General features: G+C 43.9%; 1 protein-coding gene across 1 annotated transcript in view; it reads right to left on the bottom strand.

The window, feature by feature from the left end:
- Positions 1 to 15,073: 15,073 nt before the first annotated feature.
- DMBX1 (diencephalon/mesencephalon homeobox 1) overlaps positions 15,074 to 20,973 on the bottom strand; it is a 30,741-nt gene continuing 24,841 nt past the window's right edge. Inside the window, exons 3-5 of the mRNA XM_090048493.1 lie at positions 20,177 to 20,355; positions 17,519 to 17,873; positions 15,074 to 15,522 (exon numbers count right to left, since the gene is read on the bottom strand). Coding sequence (XP_089904619.1) covers positions 15,122 to 15,522; positions 17,519 to 17,873; positions 20,177 to 20,355 — 935 coding nt within the window. The 3' untranslated portion in view covers positions 15,074 to 15,121. The remainder of the gene's footprint in view (positions 15,523 to 17,518; positions 17,874 to 20,176; positions 20,356 to 20,973) is intronic.

Raw genomic sequence — 20,973 nt, forward strand, 5'->3', positions numbered from 1 at the left:
GCCCCACTTTCTGTGAGAGGTTGTATCATGCAGCAGCATTGCTGGGAGTTGTATATCAAGGTCTAATCTAATGTCCTTTGGACTTTGTAGGAAGAATATCATGGATTTCAGTAGGCTTCAGGCGGGACCCAGTTAGCTTTACCAGCTAGAGGGGAGGGAGCACAGACCTGGCACGAGTGTATTTGCCACAGGCTTGGGTCATGTCCCATCACCCACCCCAGATATTCCTATATGGTCTCTTTGTGCCTATCACATATGGGATGACGGCATTTACCTGCCACCCAAAGACATTGTGAGGATCTAAAGATGCCCAGACTTTATGGTCGTGGGCACCACACACATCTTCGGGAAGAGTTACAACGAGGGCTGTATGCGCTGCGGAGGGGTGTGTCAAACCTGTTTTCCTAGCAGCCAAGTAGAGGCATAATGAAACGTTAAGAAGGGATTATCTCTGGCCTCCGTGAGGCATAATTCATTCCGTTCACATCCCTTGTGTTTATTTATTGTCCTTGTTCCCTGTTCCCCTCGGTAACTCGACCCTGCTCGGCATTATTGATTTAACATAAAGCATATTCATACAGGATGCAAGTCCCATGGCTGGGGCGGTTCAGCTTCATGCAGCAGAGCCAAGAGTGCAATTATAGACGTCTCGCCATCAAGCCCATACATGACGCATGTGGTGGTGATCTCTTCCTACAGGCCAGGCCTTGGGGTGGGCAATCAAAGAAGTTGGAGGTGGAGGGAAGACAGAGATGGAGTCTCTTCTTTTCCCTCTAGTTTCCCACTGAGATAACTCCATTGCCTGTGGCACCATTGTCCCTCATTTGTAGGTGCATGGAGGATCAGGCCAGCTTATTGTTTTAATGTTGTGGGACATGATGGCACGAAGAGGGAAGGCTTTTGGTAGCTATTAGCAATCCATTGGCCAAACCCCACCAAGCCCCAGTTCTGGTCTTGCTTCTGCTAAAGCCAAATTGAGTTGGGTTTTCCAGTATGACTCGCCGAAGATGTTGGGAGTCATTGATTTCCAAAGCAGATTAGACTTTACCTAATGTTTAACAAGGCACATCCTAGCTATGAGATACTGAAACCACAGGCACCAGTAATGATCTCTCTCTGCTGAAAGCCTGATTCTAGATGGTCTATATATGAGGACCAATTCTTCCAGGTGCTGAGTTTCTCCAATTTCGGCCATCTCCATGGGGGCAAAAATGGGCTATAAAGAGAATATTTTAGAAATAATCTTCCAGAAAGAAGAATCCGAGTCATCGAGGGAGATAGGAGAGTTGATCAGTGGGACCTTCAGGTCAAGCATCCAGGGACACGGTCCCCTACGAACAAGGTGGCAATTAGCTCAGCTAAAATTAAATACAAAAAATGATGAGCAGAAGCTAAAGCCCTCATGGACTAGTGACCATATTTCCCCTTGTCTCCCAATTTGGCTGTTCAGAGGTATCATGGCAGTTAGGCCTTTCTCAGCTGAGGCCTCAAATATGCACAACTCAGCCAGACCTGTCCTGACTCCAGCCATGAGGATTTATTTACCATCAATTCAGGAGCATGCAAACTAGGCCTCTGGATGGTCCCAAGACCTTGAGATATTTCAATTCTCCTCAAGGCTGGGGGACCTCTAGTCACATTTTATAGATTTTATTATGGGAGCCCCAAAGATTGACTTGGATGAGAGTCAGAAAGGCAGGTTGCGATGCTCAGGACCATAGGTGGGGGAAACATGTCTGAAACCAAGAGACATTTCTTTCTTGGCTTAAGCTGATTGAAGAAGATGGAAGTATTATTTTTAGGTGACCCCGACACCTTCCTCTGTGTGTGTGTGTGTGTGTGTGTGTCTGAAAGCAAAACTAATTCACTTATTCTTCTGCTTCATTGATTCTCCCAGCCCTTGTTATCCACTAATGTAATTTTTGTTTTGGTCTTACAACAGAAACATTCCTGCTTCAGTAATAGGCTCCTGCATAAAGAAGTGCGGGGAGAAAGGTGTGTAGAGGAAATTAAAGGTGTCACTGTGGGTTCAGGGGAGATCTCATGTTTCATTGTAAATCAAAATGCCTTTTTTTTTTCAAAGTTCTGGGGGTCTTAGGTAAGCATGCTGTGGGGGGAGGGTTGGGTGGCAGGGGGAGAAGGCTGGGATAGATTAGCAGGGATATTCAGGAAGCTGCAATTTTTCTCCATTGCCCTGACAGAGCAATCAACCTGCTCCCTCATTTCAACTGCAGGGTTGTCTACAGCACATCATCTCCCTCGGGGTATGAACTTCATTGCTTGTGGTCTCTGGAAGGGTCATCTCAAGTAAAACTTGCATGGGCAGGGTGAAAATTCCCACGTGGCTACTGTTGGCCATGTCAAGCTAAAAGAAAATTCACCTGAGCACTGTTCTGGTTTAGCAGGGTATGTCCATGGGGGCAAATACTACAACCAAAGCATCAAGGTTGACTTTCCTTCGAATTCTGACATCAAAAAAATGCTGGAAGTTGAATGACTTCCTCAAAACCTGGGGATTTTAATAGACCATTGAATGATCATGAGCCACCAATGCGATGCTGTAGCCGGCAAAGGAAACAATACACTGGCATGCACCTCCCGGTGCATCTCAAAAAAGACTAAGGATGTCATCCTCCTGCTTTACTCGGCCTTGGTGAAGCCATAGCTGGAGTACTGCATCCAGTTCTGGGCATCACATTTCAGGAAGGGTGTGGAGAGGCTTGAGAGAGTCCAAAGGAGGGCTCCGTGTATGGTTAGAGATCTGGAGAACAGGCCATATGGTGAAAGGCTGAGAGACTTGGGTCTGTTAAGCCTGGAGAAAGGGAGACTCAGAGGGGACTTGGTGGCAGCCTATAAGTATATAAGGGGGCACATATCAGGGACTGGGACAGCGTCTGTTCAGCAGGGCTCCCCACGGGAACACTAGTACTACCAGTCATAAATTGCTAGAAGACCGCTTTAGATTAGACACAAGGAAAAACTTCTTTACAATTCGAGTGTCCAGGGTCAGGAAAAGACTTCCCCCAGAGGTGGTACAATCATCTACTCTGGATATCTTCATAAAGTATCTGGATGCTCACCTTCCGGGGGTCACATACCCAACATCTGGATGCTCACCTTGCTGGGGTCACCTACCCAAGCACCGGGTGGGCTGGACCTGCTGATCTCGAGAGGTCCCTTCCAGCCCCGAACATCTATGAATCTATGAAAAACGTGTACCTTCAATTGTGTGTCTCTTGCAGGGCTCTCCGACAGCCTTCAGGCCGTACCAGCGGGGGCTGCAGCTCAGTGAGCAACGAGGTCCTCACTGCACTGTGTCCTGTCCCGCTGAGCTCTTGAGTCCCAGGTGGATCCAGCGGCAGAGTCTGTTTAGCCAAACAAGGAGAAGAAGAGGGCCATGGTCACTGCCTTGGGAGCCCAGGACCTTCAGCTTAATCTCTTGCAAGCTGCTAGCTGGACAATCGTGATCTATTGGAAACTGCATTTTTTGCATAAAAATTCGGTGGAAACATTTAAACCACTTATTTATACTATGAAAAGCCTGCACCCCTGACCTCCATGCATTAAACCTTCTAGCATCCCTTGGAGGGGAAATAATACAGAAACCAGTATAACATTTTAATTGCAGTTCATTTGGTCTTGCATTATTATTACGCACTGTGCTACCTACTATGACACAGGGTTGTCTTGATACTATTTTTTCCTGAGTGAGACACCAGCTACTGATGGGAGGGCACCAAGGCCACCCCACTGTGAGACATGAAGTGGAAATGATAATCCAACAGATGGTATTGAACGACTAACTTGATCGGTCTTCAGGGCTTCCATATTTAGAATAACATAAAATGAGGGTCGAAGGGACCTCAGGAGGTCACACCTAGTCCAACCCCCTGCTCCAAGCAGTACCAGCCCCAACTACATCATCCCAGCCAAGGCTTGGTCTACCTGCGTCTTAAACACCTCCAAGGATGGAGTCCACCACCTCTCCAGGTGACCTGTTCCAGTGCTTCACCACCCTCCGAGTGAGAAAATTCTTCCTAATATTTAACTTCAACTCCCCTTGCTGCAGCTTGAGTCCATTGCTCCTTGTCCTGTCATCTGCTCCTACTGAGAACAGTCCAGCACCATCCTCCTTCAAACACCCATTCAGGTAGCTGAAGCCTGGTATTCAATCCAGTCTCAGTCTTCTCTTCTCTAGATTAAATAAAATTTCTCAAGGCCTTTCTAGAGGAAATACTACACTGATGATCTGCTGTCGTGAAGGGCAACTTGGTCAACTTCTAGTTGAGGAAAGTTTGTCTGAAACTCCCCCTGTTCTTTCTGTTGGGTACCAGATACCTTTTTCACTTCTTACTTCCCCTAAAGTAGCTGCTAGAGTTTGAAGTGTTTCAGTCCCAAGGGGTCTGTATTTTGATGAGGGTTGCAGCTCGGTAACTTATAGTACAAGGGAACTGACCCTTCAGAAGAAAAGAGTCTATATAAATATGTCATTTATTAGCTGATCTTTTGCTTTTTATGCTCTTAATGTGTTTCAGATGATGCAACAGGAGGAATACGAAACACTTGGAAAGAATGCATTGTGGTTACATTGCTGGGCTGATACGGGCAATGACAGAAAATGTCTTTTTTGAATAAATGATTTTTGTGTCTTTCATTACATGACTGCCACTGTGTAAATAGGTTTTGAAGGGCTTGGTGGTTCATCTTCTCTTTGTATGAGGGTGGAATCCATCAACTGGAAAGACCCCTTTCTGCTCAGTGCTGTATGAACACAGATTATGAAAAGTTTCCTGCCTCAAAGAATTTACCATCCGTATAGACAAGGCAGGCAGTGGGTGAGAGGGAAACAAGGGCATAGTGACTTGGGGAAATCCTCCCAGCAGCTCAGACCCCATGTTCCATGTTGTGAGAGGCAGTATGGCCCACTGGGTAGGGAATTAGGAGCTGGGAGAAAATAGGGCTTTCTTCTTTCCTTCACTCTCCTGCCCTTACGTCCCAGGCGCCTAAATCACTTAAGCATTTTTAACAATGGATGTGGGAAAACGGGGTGGAACTCTCTGAGTGCCGTTTTGCAGAAAACCAGACTTCGATCATCATAATGGCTCCTTCTGGCCTTAAAATCTCTGAAAACAGGCAACTCTGACATGTAAGAGGATCCTGGTATCTCTCCTTCTTCTCGAATAACTTTCTGGTTACTTTTCATAGGTGTTTGCTGTTCATGCAAATAGGAAAGATTTTTAATCAGGGACAGATAAAATCAAACCGTGCTATGTTGAGGTGGAACTGGCAATAAAGAAACGAATACTGTGGGTCTCCCTAAACCTTTCTCGGGGGTAGTGCCACATTACAAAAATTGCATTACTCTGAGTGGTAACAGAGTGATAGACACCATGCAAATCTTGGTAATGAGTGCATTTTTATGAGTCTTCATGGGGAAAATATCTATCTACATATATCTATATAGTATAGCTATATCTATATCTCTCTATCTACTTATCTATATATAGATCTATATTTATAGTTCTATATATAGATATAGATATATATAGATATCTATAGATAGATATAGATATATAGATATAGATCTATTTATATCTATATAGATATAAAAATATATAGGCATGTATAAATTATATATAGTTGCATAAACACATATACATACATATGTATGTACATATATTTGTATTTTTTTGCATTGGTATGTTTATATGGCTTTACATATCTACTTATGAAAAATTGAATAAAATGTCTCACGTCTGGGATAAATGAGAGATTATGAAAAGCAGATTTAATATAGCACTGTTTTTTTGATGTTTGTGGCGCATCATCATAGTGCCAGAGACATGCAGTCACACCGCACACATAATAATCAGCAGAGGGAGACAACCAGAGGAGAATATTAACTGTGATCTTTTTTTTCCCTTCCCCTCCTCCCACCTCTTCAGCAAATATGATGTTATGCTGTATGGGAATGGAGCAGAATTACACATGTGGTGGTAGCACTAAGCTCTGGGCTTTCTCAAGTAATCTTATTTTTCCTCTCATATTGTGTGTGTTTTTGTGTCTTCTTGGAACAAACCTGAAGGCACCTTTTGGGGAATGGCTTTCATGGCCTAAGCATCAGGTATAACATCCCAGAATGACAAATTTCGGTGTCAGTTGGGGGCTGATGAAACTCTTGGTCCTTTTGAGATAAATGAATGGAGACCTAGGCTATTCTACAGTTACAAAAGCGTCTGAGAAATCAGTTGTACTTTGCAGTTGACACCATCATAGCCATCAATGGAGAGAGGATCTCAACCACATTAAAACCATGGCCCAAGCAAGTAAGTGAACAGTGAGGCCCTGTCCATGCTACACCTTAATAGGACAGTGTTAGATGGTGTTAAAGTGGTGTTATAACTACATCCCCTTATATGACTTCAGTTGTTCAAGTGAGGTCTTAGTTCCGTATAAAGTGTATGCGATGTGCCATGTATCATAGAGATGACTGGAAAACCAGCTCAAAGTCAACACGTCAAATCTCCACTCTTGCAAAAATGGCTGTGAGATGTCATGGGACACTAGGAGTAAGCCCTTATGTTCTACTTGAAGCCAACAGGACTTCAGAGTTGACGGTCCTATGTGAAGTCCTGTTGGCTTCAAGTAGAACATAAGGGCTTACTCCTAGTGTCCTGTGAAATCACACAGCCATTTTTGCAAGAATAGAGGTTTGGCATGTTGACTTGGGGCTGATTTTTCCATTTATCTCCACGGTACATGGCATGTTGCACACACTTGGCCTCAGAGGTGGCGGCATTTCAGGATAGCCACATTTATTGGGAAAAAAATATTTATTTGGGAAAAAAAAACCCCTGTGATGACTAACAAGAATTTCAGTAATTGAGGGCGTGTTTCAATAGTCGATGGAGTTGTAGAAAAAAACCAAAAGCAGTGAAAGAATTGGGACATATTGTCTTGTATGAAACTCAGGCAGGCCTATTCAGAGCCTGATCTAGAGGTGCTAGGGTCACTGGATTAAGAGAGAGAGAGAAAGAAAAAAATATCTCACCTCTTCCACAGAACAATGAACCAAACTTCAGGAGACCTGGCTTGAACTTCTGATACTGTGTCTGATTTTCTAGATGGTAGATGACAAATCACATCTTTTCCCCACGCCTCAGTTTCTCTGTTTTGTAACATGATGCTCAGTAATAATGACTTCTTTTTAGCAAATGCTTGCAGATCTTTGAATAAATACGCTACGTGAGAGTGAGGTGTAATTTAGTATTACTAATACATTAATTTTTCTGTGCTAAAATGTCAAGGGATTTTTCCCCTCCCCCCAAAATTCAAAAATGAAGGGGAAGAACTGGCAAAAGACAACGAAGGTTTTGTGAAGGCATCATCAGATTTTGGTGCTGGGATTGCAAATTGTGACAAAATTTACATGAAACGTGATTATGAGAAAATTAGCTAGGGAAAGACTGGAATTTTGGAAAAAATCATCGCATTCACTGGGCACCCGGTTCAACCTTTGAACAAGGAGCAGCCTCCATACTTCCTGCCTGTCATCTACCTTTTCACTGGCCTAGGTAGTATCAGAGTTACCACTGAAGAGTAAGTAGCAAAGACACAGAGTCCTGTGAAGGTTTCCCCTTCACTTCCTTGACATCCATCACCAACCCATGCAAGCGTCTTTGGAGCAAGAGAGGACGAACGCCACATCTCCTGCCGAAAGTATAATAATAACACTCAAAGGATGGTGAGAATCTGTGTAAAATCATTATCAGTTTAAAAATACATATTTCTCCTGCTGAAATTCAGATTAGTTTCGGTGTTGTCTCCTCGGCTGGGTTATCTGAACATGGCTTGCTGGGGCATTGTGTTGGAGGTGACCATCCTCAGGGGTGGTGGTTGTGGCCGTGTTGGTCTAAGGACAAAGGCAGACAAGGCTCGTTGGGTAAAGATGATACATTTTATTAGACCAACTCAAATAGTTGGAAAATTCTTCTTTGCAAGCTTTTGGGTACAAATGCCCTTCTTTAGGTAGAGGGAGCGTCTGGTGGCCAGGCCGGGAATGGTCCATGCACTAGCCCTATCCATGGTTTCTACCATATTGGCCATTTTTTGTGTTAGGATGCCGCCCCCGATACATGACAAAACACAGCCCTGGTCACCAAAATTCAGGGTCACCATAATCGGTCCCAATCAATTCCACCGAATGAGTTGCTAAAATAAAATAAAATGAAAACGTTTTCTTGCATTTTTTTTTTTATTAGCTGAGTATGAAAACAGGCAATAACTTTACAGAAAGCAAGACTGGCACAATTGGTACATAGTTCATGCTGTGGTTCTTTCAAAATGAATATAAACTCTTTTATTTTTCCTCGTTAACCTACCGGAATAAATAAATATCATACACATGTTTGAGTTTGTAGACAGCAAGTTCTAAAGCACAAATTGTTACACTAAAGCTTAATTTTACAGCAGTTTGTACAGTACTTTTTTTTCCTTCCTTTTAAAAATCTTTGTTCCTTTGCAAGTTGTGCCTGACACACACACACACGCGTGTGCACACACACGCGCACACACACACACACACACACACACACAGAGTCTCACTTTGGAGCTAACTGTGAGCAATTAGCCAAAAAACCAAAAAACTGGGCTGCTGTACGGTTGGGGCGGGGGGGGTGGAAATCAAATTTCTGCAATATTAAACTGCAAAGATGCATCTAAATACAAGGCAGCCCTTCTCACTGGCTAGAAAGGTAGTGAAAGATCTGGCCAATCACAGAACACCAGATACGATTTTAACTGCCTGTAGATTTAATTCATGTCTTCATCAGACAGTGCAAAGTTGGCTGTTGTAACGAGCGCATATATATATATATATATATATATATATATACACACTGTGGCTCTCCCAGACTGACAAAAGGGGATATTGTTAGAATAATGCTAGTGAGTGATATTCTTCAGGAAGAAACTTTTGGGTCAGGTTTTGTTTTCAGCTGTGCAGAAGAAATCCGGTATAACCCGATAAACTGATGATGTTTTATTAATGTTGCCTTGATGCAACTGAGGGTACTAGCCTTTGCAAGTCCCAGTGGATCATACATTTCTTCCCCACAATATTCTCCAAAATGTTTCTTGCAAAAGGCCAGTCAGAAGCTTTTAGATTTGATCCATTGCTGGCATTAATTGATATAGTCTGTTGGAGAGGCAAACATGTCTATGCAAGCAAAGAATTTGGTTTCAATGACAAAACTATCCCAGAAGCAGCACGGGTTTGTCTAATGCAGCTAAGAATAAAACACCGGATCACTGGAATTTCTATTTAAAATATAAAGAAAACTTTTCAATACAGTGAGAAAATCCTCTTCCAGTTGTCATGGTGGGATATTTTTTTTTTGCCTGACATTGCTTAAAAGTCAGCAAAGTCCTTCCCTCTCCCTGGGCTTATTCTAGTCTTCCCCTCTGCTTTTGATTCAATCCAAACCTGAGTCGCACACAAGACACAGTCCTTTAGATGTGCGAAACAAAACGTGCTTCATGCCAAGACGAATGGTAAAGTTGGGTAAGAGAGACACACAATGGCTAAGACCACAAGGAAAATTCCTCAAATTATGAACTGACTCGCATCTCATAGCTGGTATTACAAAACCTATATGTTGTGGTGTTTCTGCTGTGGGTTTTCAGTTATAAAGGTTTGCCTGTTTTACATGGAAATGATGACCCCCATCTTCATTCAAGACTGTCACATCAATGGGCAACACTTCAATCATCTAGTGCATGAAGACCCTCAACTTCTTTATCTGGGGTGCTATTGATGGACAACACGCGCACGTCTATTTGGCTTCTAGGGTTACCAGAACTGAAAACCAAATTTCTAAATGAACCAATTTTATATTATTTATTTATGTTTTTATGTATTTGCATTTTTTTCAGCCACCCTGTACAGCTGGCTGGAGCGGTTCATCATTTTGTTTTTAAATGGCAAATATTAATTTGGGTGGCAGGGCAGGGTTTGCAGGAAATCTTTTGGTATGCAAATTCCAGAAATTTTAAAGAAATTTAAAAATTTGCCCTTCTTTCTCCCTTCTCCCCAGCACTAAATGAATCCTGTTTAGCTGGCTTGATTCAAAGACCGCCCCTCTCTAAGTACTCCGCTCTGCACTCTTTACCAAGGTTTGAATTACTCTTTGACTCTTGGGGGGTCTGCAAAAAAAAATGGCGCTGCCCCTTATGATGCCCTAATAAAATCAGAGACCCCCCCCCAGGTTATGATTTTCAAATCTTAGAGGGGGCGATCTCGTCTTTTTGGGGGGGGCTCAGCCCCCCTGAGCTCCCCTGTAACTCGAACCCTGCTCTTTACACCTGCCATTGATTGAATTCGGTTTCAGGACACTGGCCCTGTCCAAATACGTTTTGCTGTGTGCTCTTACTCTGCCTTTTGGGGATCTGATTATTCGAGGTGCCGTGTTCTCTTAGGAGACAGCCAGCAACCCACAGCGTTGCATCTTCCATTGGACGGCTACAAAGGGTCATTTCTGGAGCTGTTCGTGGAAGGAGTGAGCAAACCTACCAGAGCAAGAGTCCCGCACAGCCACGCAGACCTACACCCCAGGCATGCATCCTTCTTGTGGCTTATGCCGAATAGGAGTTGGGGAAATTGTTGGAAGCCGCTGCATGGCTCTCTGCACGGATAATGAACGGGGTCTCTCCAACAACCACGCCGCGCGTTTGTTCCAGGAACGTTCTTCTCCCATATAAAAAGCTCTTGCCCGTTTCTGTAAGGTTTCCTAATCCGAGACAAACGGCCTCTTTCTCCACGTTCAGTCACAGAGGAATGAAACAATACTAATGATGTAGGGATTAGTCCAAGCCGTTCTTCTATTTTTGAAAAGCTGCAATTATCTTTTCCCTGGTGACGTTTTGTGAGATGAATAGCTGCAATAGGCATGTTCTGGTAATTATCATGGCCAACGTGAACCTTGTGAGACAGGACAGGAAAGTTAGGAACATTTTAAGACTTTTGAAGAGTTCTGACAGGTTTCATAGATGATTCAAAAATGTGACAAAGGAGGAAGGGATGTTTCCCCAAAGTTGTTGTTGGGAACTTCCACTTTGAAATTCGAACTAGTTTTCTCTAATGTAAGGGAGAATAATTACACCAAGGTTTGCCAAACTCAAGTCAGGGAAGATTTGGAATAGAGTTTTAATTTATCTGACTTTAAAGTTTGTGGACACAGTATCTCTTTTCTGGCTTCTCCCAATATTTTGCTTTCCTGCTAGAGCTGATTGGGAACGAGATGATTCAAAACTGTTCTGCCCCAAAGTTTGGAACTGTTGATGCTTTTTTGGGCAAGGGTTGGTTTTGATGACACTCCAAATTTATGTGGTCGAAAGGTTAAAAGTTTAAATGCCCTCTTGAGACATTTTTGCAACTGGTTTTTCTTTTTTAAACACCAGAAAACTTTTTGTTTTCAAACTTTATTACTAAAATAATTAAGAGCAAGTTGAAACTTTGAATTCAACTTTCAAGTTGACCCTACCCTTGTTTGTTTTTTGATGATTAGTTTCCAGAAGCATTCAGGTTAACATTTTGTCTTGCTTTGGGATGGGCGAAATTAAAAACTCTGAGCCTAGGGAAATCGTTTCCCACTCAGCTTTAGTTCTCACTGCACTCTGATAAATTGTGGCATATTATAGCTACATGGACAGTAGTAAAAATCAGCAATTAGGGGCGATATGAATGGGTTCCCCCCAGGCAGTATGAAAGTTTGACATTTTCTCCTCCTGAATTTGCCAGTGAGTTTGTGTAATTACAATTAAAAGGAGAAAGATTTAAGACAAGCTTAAGTCACTTGTTCTGTTGCCTTTGACCACTGTGGTCCCTTCATTCATTGCCCAGGTCACTGCAACCAGGCTGGTTAAGATCAGCCAGGAGGCACACCTTGATGCCATCCCAGTGATAGCTCAGGATCTAAAGAGAACTAGATATTTAGCTCTGTCGATTCTTGCTAACATGCACCAGGTTAAATGAATTGCTGCCCGGAGGCTTTGAAGGTAATTCCTTCCGAGACACGTTGATGAGAAGCTTAAGGAAGTTTCCACCTTCTTCTGAAGGGTTGAGGGAAATTTATTGCCGGGGTCTAGGAGGTTCATTCTCCACTCTCCAATTCCTGGGTTTGCAGAAGGAAGGGCTGTCACAGCTAGATTCGATCCTTGCAGTCATCTTCTCTGCTGTATTTCTTTCCCCCCTACCCTCAAGAGTGAGTTTTCCTCCCAATCTGTGAGAAAATATCATCCATTGCAATCGTATCATGCCAGAAGGGGATGTCCATGTAGGTCATGTCACTATTAGCTCTGTTTAACCCTACATTATCTGCCTGACACTGCTAATATTAGTTCAAACTCCATAGGAACATCAGGGGGAATACAAAAAAAAAAAGCCAAAGGCCAGATTTCTGTATTTGCTCATTTACTTCTCACATAACTCATCATATTTGTTCTGCACTGGTCATGAATTTGGCCGGAGATGTTTTAGATGATCTTCAGTTGCTCTGCTGTAATGAAACATCTCTGCTCCTAGCTATTGCTTATAATAGCAATATATATTGCTTATATGGACAGCTGGAAGAAGGGAGAAAATAAACCAGGTAGAAAGTAGTTGTATGGGAAATGAATATTAGAGCTCATATTTGGTGTCTGCACGGTATGAAAACACGATGACAGGGAAACTGGGATTTTCAAGAGAACCCATGGAAGATAATGGGTAAAAGGGTTTAAGGTGGCGCCAGTCTTTTATAGTTCCTTGGAAGTGCCCAGTCAAAATACATCTTTTAAGACCATCTGGAATAATAAAATCTGCCATTGGAGGCAACATCTGCCCATTGCTGCCAACAGCACGGGCCGTTACAAAAGAGCTTTGTCAAAAAAATTGACAAATCGGAAATACTGCCCCCAACTCCCCAGATCTCTTCCCGTTGATAATATGGTTTCATCAAATCGCACAGAGGACAAATGGTACTTCTCATTACTTTACAAGTAACCCAGCCAACCAGAAAAAACCCAACGAGCACTCATCTCTCTCAACGGTCTTTAGCAGAAGCATTAGCAGGTTCCTGCCGCAGAAGAAGGAATAGTAGCTTCCCCCCTGCCCCCACATTTAGAGAAGATGAACTCTGGACATACTTGCTGGACTAGTATAATTGCATTGGTACAGGTGTAGCAGCAAAGGCAAAACCAAGACCATAAAGGCTTTGTAGCGTATCTGACGTCTTTGGTCCATATGCAGACGCATTTAAGTAACATGTACGGTATGATCGCATGTGGCCCAGATGTTGAGCTGGCATGGGTGGATACAACTCTCTTGAGCAGATCAACTGAAAATCTGGTCCGTCCACATTTTGGACACACGCTTTAAGCAACAACGAGTGGCAGAAAAGGGGTCTGGAGCTTGGATTTTGATCTCTTGCAAAAGCCAGCACAGATCTGAATTTCAGTCTTCTCCAGACTGAGGGCCCGAGATGCGAGGATAATGGATTTTTGCAGTCAAGTGGCTCGATCGGGTAACAACAAAAGAAACATTTTGTTTCTGGACTATTTAACCCTTTATAAAAAAAAAGTTCTTTTGGAAATGAAAACATCTGGGGGGCAAGAAAAGAAAACCGCAAAATGTTTTGTTTGAAAAATATTGGAATGACGTGTTTTGACTCTTCCAAGCATGTTTTGAGGCTGAAGTGATTTGCAAAGTCCAATCCAGTCCACATTTGCAGATAGTTGTGGTGATCCCCCCGTTGCATTTCTGTGGGGAATGTACTATTTGCCAGTAAACGTGGGCTCAGGCTTTCTCCGAAGTATACGGACCAGGCATTTGAGTCAGGCCTTTGCCAGCACAGCTGCATTGATTGCATTTGGTCTCTAAGCTAACCAGTTTTAGAGATCAGTGGGAAGCCCCCAGCACTTGCATCGGAGGGTAAAATTTGGCACAGAGACAATTTTGCTACGCACAGCTTGATTTAATCACTGCTTGGGCAAAGCCCCCACAGAATGAATGCAAATGGTGTATGAACACAGCAGGAGCTCATATGGACGTTTTCTTGCTCTGCGTTGTCTAAGTCAGAGCCAACCACTTTCAAAACAATGCTGTTTATAAAGAGCAGAGTTTACACAGCAGCCAAGAACAAAGATGCAACAATCCGGATCGAAAAAATGAAGAATAGTCTTGCAAATCTCCTCCCACATGCGCTCCATCTAGAGCCAAGGGTATTTGTGGCAGAGCCCTTGTTTTCTGTCTTTGAAGAAGTGCTTTAAAACAAACAAACCAAAAAAAAAGGTTCCCCCCCACAGGAAGTGCTTGAACAGGAAATGGGTCTTTACATCATTTCCTGGCATTTTATTTTTTTTAGCAGAGAACTGGAAAAGACAAGTTGAGGAGTCCAAAATCTGTCCTCTGTTTTTTGGGTTTTTTTTGCTAGCATCACGTAGAAGTTTGACCCAACAGGAGCAGCCAGCTCAGAGCTTAGGGGTCCCCCCCACTTTTTGGATTGTGATTTCAAGTCTAGCTACTCACAACTAGAAATCTGAAAGAAACGGGGGTAAAAACAAAGGACTTCACAATTCTGCAACACTGACAGTAACACACAAGTGAAGGACTTGTTTTCCAGCCCCCCTCAACATTATAAACTATATACAGTCTGAAGCAGGGCTAGGTTTTCCCAAAGAACAGCTCAAACCAAAGCAAAAAAAAAATATATATATATCACAGTCAGCACGTTATCACAGTATCAAGAAAAAGAAGGACCTTTCTGGGCACGATTCCTCCTTAGTGTCCCGAGGACAGTTTCATCTTTCCCGCAGGATGCCTGCCCTCTTTCCCTCCCTTAGTAAGCTGTGAGTGAAAGCCAGGAGTAGCAATGCCCGATGCCATAACGGTGCTACCAAAGAAACTCGTCTAAAATCCCTCCCCCACGCCCCCTGCCCCACTCCCCCCGGCCCAGCACGAGAGCACCTGGATCCAGACGGAGATGGGAAGCTGCATGTTTTGCGAGAAGAGCAACACATTCAGTACTAACGGGGCACGGTGCCTGTTTCTTGGGGCTGACGGTGCACCTCCCCACCCCGTTCGGGGTCAGTTTGGTAAGGTGTCGAGTCCCAGGGAGGCAGCATGTTGCTTGGCTCTGAGCCGCAGATTCTCGATACTTGTCGTTTTACTGTTCAGGCTCGGGAGAGAGCTGGAAGCCTGCAGGATGGGCGAAGACCAGACCTGCTGGGCGTGGGAGAGCGACTGGTAGTAGGACTGACAATGCAGGGAGCTGAGAGGCGCCATGTTGACGTTCATGCCCAGGTAGGGCATGGCCGACGGGGTGCCCATCTCGAAGGAGGAGTAATGGACCAAGTTGTTGGTGGCTGCCATGTGCTGGCGGAACTGCTCCTGCAGGCGGAAGAGACTCAGGGGCGAGGAGGAGTACGAGTGGGTCTGCGCCATGGCACTGCTGGAGGAGGGGGTCACCGTGGCACTGATGGGAGAGTCTGCAAGAGAAAGGGGGGGCGGTCATTCCTTTGTAAACAGTGCCTCTAACCAGCAGTGGGGGGTGGCACAGACACAAAAGCCTTTGGCCCAGGGATCAGGTATCCCAGTTGTAGCCATAGTGGTCTAAAGGCAAAAGGAATCAGGGCTCGCGGTAGGGGTGATATCTTTTATTAGACCAACTAGATTTTTGCAAAAAAAAAAATTCTTTAAAGAATTTCAATTATTTAAAGAACTTTTTTTGCAAATATCTGGTTGGTCTAATAAAAAATATCACCTCTACCGCGAGTCCTGATTCCTTTGGTCCAGGGATGCTGATGCCTTTGTGATGTCTACATTGCCAAAAAGGGTATTGGCAAACCTGGGTTTTAATATACCATGTTATCTCGCATATCGTACACCTACAAAAGACATGCATCTTGTTGTGCAAAGCAGGGGGAGAGTCTGCTCTTCAGCATCATATTACTCAGTCATCACAAATGCCAGTGGCTCAAGCTTTAACCCCATCCCAGCCACTGCTGAATTGGCAGCAGCTATGAAAGGGTTAAATATGTAGCTGCCATGCTCAAGGCATGGCACTCTGCCCCTCCCTCTGCACTGCCAATGGGGAGAGAAGCAGTAGTATGCAAGGAAATATGGTATCACTGGATGCATCTATATGTGCACTTGAATGCGTATTAGCTTATTTTAATGTGCATTAAAGTGTCACCAAAAAAACCATGCTCTTTAGCACTAGTATAGGTTAATGTGCATTTTTCTAGTACCTCACAATGGAGGTACTAGATTTAAAGATACTAGATTTAATGCACTTTACCTAAAGCACATTAATTGAACACGTAGACCCACCCACTGAGGAGATAGAGCTTGGTTTTAATTCTGGTGAGGAGTTCAGGGCATAGCCCTGATTCTCTTATGGGTTTTGATATTAGCTGCTACCATGAATGACAGCCCCAGGTGCTTTGTCTTGTTCATTCAGGTTAAAATGGTATTTGAGATCATGCCTGCTTTTCTGTCGCGTTGGATGTTCCCAGAATGATGGCAAGATCGATGCAATGGGCATTATTATATACAGAAGTATGTAATGTTCAGCTGAGAGTGTTTTGCAAGTGTGTTAGGCAATCCAATAAGAGAGGAGATGCTGGTGCCTGTCCATGAACTATTTCTGTGAACGGAGTGCTAAGTAGGGCTGATTTGGGATCTTCTGCTCAGTTCTTTCTTAGAAAAACTCTCCTGTGAAGAGGACTTGTCTGGGTACAAGACCAACTAGGCAGGCCAGAGATTCTAGAGAGAAGTGGCTAAAATGCAGCACCCAGGTATGATTGTAGGCCTTTCACTATAAGATGTTGGCCATAGGTATAGCTGCCACGTTTGCCCTGCTTGCTCATTGGGATGTCTAATAAACACCACATGCTCTGGGACTGTTAGAAATGGCAGTTTCTGTCATCTGCTCTGGGGCTGGACTTAGAAGAACCTCCAAGTCCCTTCCACACCTATGGTTCTACAATTGTACAACCAATACATGCCCCACTGAAGGGATTAGGGAGTCTCAAGGAGGGAAAAGGTGGGCTCTAAAATTGTCCTTTCATGAGCCCGTGCATGGATTTCCAATGACCACTGGTTTTCCCCTATTGACATATATCCTGCATCAAAAACAGTGCCAAGCATTTCCTGTAGTGAGACCACATGTTATAGTAGCATTCAGGGCCTTCCAAATCGATCTATCTATCTATCTATCTAGTGATGTTTCATTTTAACCATGGGGAAATGTGGATTTGGGGTTACTTTTTTAACCAAAAATTGGGGATTTTGTTTTTTAATCAGAGAAAATCAGGATTCCTGTTCATGATTTGAACCAGACTGCCCCCCACCCCCACCCTTATGAGAGCTGGGAATTGGTCATTCCCAATAGCTAATCAGCCCTAATTGGTATGCCTGGGATGGCGAATGCCTGGCTCCCAACCGCCTCACCCGAGACCATGTGGTGCCGCTGCCCCTCACCTGCTTTAGGACTTGCTCGCTTGCAGTTCAATGCCTTGCTGTCCACGCTAGGGCTCTTGTCTGCTTTGGCCTCTTCCAAGGGGTTCTTAAACTCCTCCTCACGGTCTGTCTGGTCCTCAGTGGCTGACTCGCTGGCAGACTGCTCCGACAGTGTCAGGTTGAGCTCCGTGCTTACCTCGCTTGGCAGGCTCTGGGCTTTCTCCACATCTGGGGTGGGGGCCTGTGTTTCCAGCACGGGGGCTTCCATCTTCCCCTCGCTGTGGCTCCCTTCAGAGTCCTTCTGCTTCTGCAGCTGCTCCTTTTGCAGGCTGCGCTGCTTCTTCCGGAATTTGGCTCTTCTGTTTTTAAACCAAACCTGCGACCCACAGATAAAACCAGGGGGTCAGGTGAGAAACTCAGTCAAGGCCAAATCAACACTCACTTAGGCTGGGAGTTGTAAGGAAACCAAGGGGAATGAGACACTTGAAATCCTCTGGACCCAAATCCTACTGCATTCCAGTACAAGTTGGGCACCTCATCCCCTCAGATGCTTCTAAAAACCCCAGCTGTGTTTCTGCTTCCTGAAAGACACCTTTTAATTTTAAGTGTTTACAGGCATCTCTATTAAATCCTGATGTCTGACAGCTACAGATCTCAGGCATCAGATAGGCCAAGGGGCTGTTATTGTACTAGTCACCCCAAAACAGTCTATATCATTCATTTGTACCTAAACTACAATAAACTACATAGGGACAAAGTCTCATAAAGGACAGATACCTCTTCACATATGACAAAAGAGATCACCCTTATTATTCCCATTTTTAAAGAAGGGGAATATGATGTGCAGAGAGGTTAAGTGACTGGACTGTGGTCACCCAACATGTTGGGAGCAGAGCTAAGAAAAGAAACCAGATCTCTCAAGTCCCAATCCAGTTTCCAGTGTCTACTATGATGCCCCAGATCCTAGGTTGTTCAAGGCTAAGCTAGCATGTGTGTGTGCGCAATGATGTACCTAGACTCCTGGCAACCCCAGATGAACTTTTAGTTTCGGGTCCCCCTTCACCAGAGATAATAATTTTTTTGTTGCAAAAGTCTTTATCACATCTGTGGTATCAATGTCCTTAAATAGTTTGTTCTCAATTGATAATGTTGCCAGTCCTATCTATAAGCAATATTAAAACTTTTTTTGCAATTATAATATTTTTTTTTTGTTTTCAGGCCCCCTTTCTCACCAGGCCCTGGGTGGCCACCCGGTTTGCCCATGTCTGTGTCTGGGTCTGTGTGTGTGTGGCTGTAGACAGCACCTAACACTAAGTAAGTCCATAGTCAAGGCCCAAGGTCCTAAGTTCCTACTATAGTACAAGACCAATGCACTCTGCATTTTAACTGATTGTCATTGTTCACATCCCAGATTGGTGCATGAGATTCCCCTCACCTCATCTGCTTTGATGGCACCTCTGGGTTGTGATAATGGGAGGATCTCATGGCAGACAAAACCAGGTCTCAAGTGCTTTGCACCTCTTAAAGTTCCTGTGAGGTGCAGGCCGTGATAAGCTAAGTCTTGTGCGGGCCAATCAGTGGTGACACATAGGGGGTGCACGGGGGTGCATGTGCACCCCTGAGAGTGCTGGTGCACCTTCTGTCAGGCTGCATTCCCCACTTAGGCAATGGGTGGGCATTGGGGGGGGCAGACAGGAGCACCAGTCAGTGCAATCGGCTGCAGGGGGACCTCCCCCCCGATTGCTGACTGGACGTTGTGGGGGGGCACAAGCTCCCCCTCCGACTAAGGTGGCACCAGTCACCCATGGGGCTCTGAATTTGTCAAGATAGTCCAGGAACATGGAGAATAGATGAAAACGTTAATAGTAACTAGCTACAACTAGCTAAAAATGAGCTGTGTCTATATATGTGGTAGCTGGTGGCTAGATCGTTCAAAGAAGAATGTATGTATAAAGCTATATATTTTTAGGGGGGCTTTGGATTTGGGTACTGTGGTAGCAAAGCCATTATCACTGGTGGGAACTGAACCAAATTTAGAAATTCTTACTGTAATGCTATAGGGAAATCTCCAATAGCAAAGTATCCTTTGTTCAAAGTACCAGCTTGCTAGGGGCCAAGATGTTTTTCAACACCCTGCCCCATTCTACCCAAAATTTGGAATGAATTGCCCCCAAAGGGTACAATATAGTCATGATTGTTCTCCCAACAACGTGCTCCATTTGATACAACTGAAGTTCACCTGCTCAGAGTTATTTTATGAGAAAACCAATGCCACCATTGAAGACATGGCACATCACGCTGTGTGTTTTCCCAGAGGAAGACTGAATATGTGGTCTGAAATAACCACTGATGTTGTTGGAAGGGAACAGCTGGAATGGCTTGGATTCCTGTTCCTCTGACAATGCCAGAGAAATGGCCTTGGAAGAAAATAAATACGGAGATTTTTGTGGATGTTGACATCTTCCTTGCCAGCTTTTGCTGCAAAAGATGCTTCCTTAATCATGAAAACTTATGAATCTCTGATTAAGTTAGCCCATACGGTGTATTCCTACCCTCATTTTCCCACCCCTCTGGTCACATTAGAGGAATCTTGAAGAAGTTATAGACCAAGCCAAGCCATCTCTCTGCATCCCTCTTTAAAAAATTACCATTAGTACAAACAAGGCAGAAGTTTGGCACCTGAACTCTGGCTTCTGGGAGGTTAGTACACATGGCCAGTCGCTCCCGCATCACCACATCTGGATAGTGAGTCTTCTGGAAAGTCTTCTCCAGGGCTTCCAGCTGCTGGGCAGTGAAGGCAGTGCGGCTTCTTCTCTGTTTACGATGCTGGGATCCATAGCGGGCCTCCAAAATGATGTCTTGAAATGTACAGCCGTTGGAAGACAAGAAAAGTGGCCAATTTAATTATTGGAATTTGCGTGTTAAGGCCCACATGTGAAATACATTTTTTTTGGCATCAGGACCCAGAAAAAAAAATGGAAGAAAAAAGAAAAAACCCAGGGAAGTGTGTGTGGAAGCATAGGGGCTGGGAAACTCATGGTGGGGCCAGTCTTGTGCTTGTTGAAGTCAATGGCAACATGTATATTGACTTCAGGCAGAGAATCCAGCATGAGGGTAATTAGCAGAGATCCTCTGATTTTAAAAAATCCTCAATTTTCAGGTAAAAAAGTAACCCCAAATCTACATTTTTCCATGATCAAAATGAAACATCACTATATATATATATATATATATACACACACACACACACACACACACACACGCGCACACACATACAAACACATGCACATACATATATGGATCCGCTATGGATTCCAGCACTGTAAACAGAGAAGAAGCCACATATGTGTCTGTGTGTGTCTGTGTAATTAGTGGTGTTTTGTTTAAATCATGGAAAAATGTGGATTTGGGGTTACTTTTTTTTAACCGAAAATTAGGGATTTTTTTAAAATCAGAGTAAAATGAGGATCCCTGGT

This window comes from Crocodylus siamensis, chromosome 5 (genome assembly GCF_052110815.1).
Source record: "Crocodylus siamensis isolate JL-2025a chromosome 5, ASM5211081v1, whole genome shotgun sequence".
Taxonomy (NCBI): domain Eukaryota; kingdom Metazoa; phylum Chordata; order Crocodylia; family Crocodylidae; genus Crocodylus; species Crocodylus siamensis.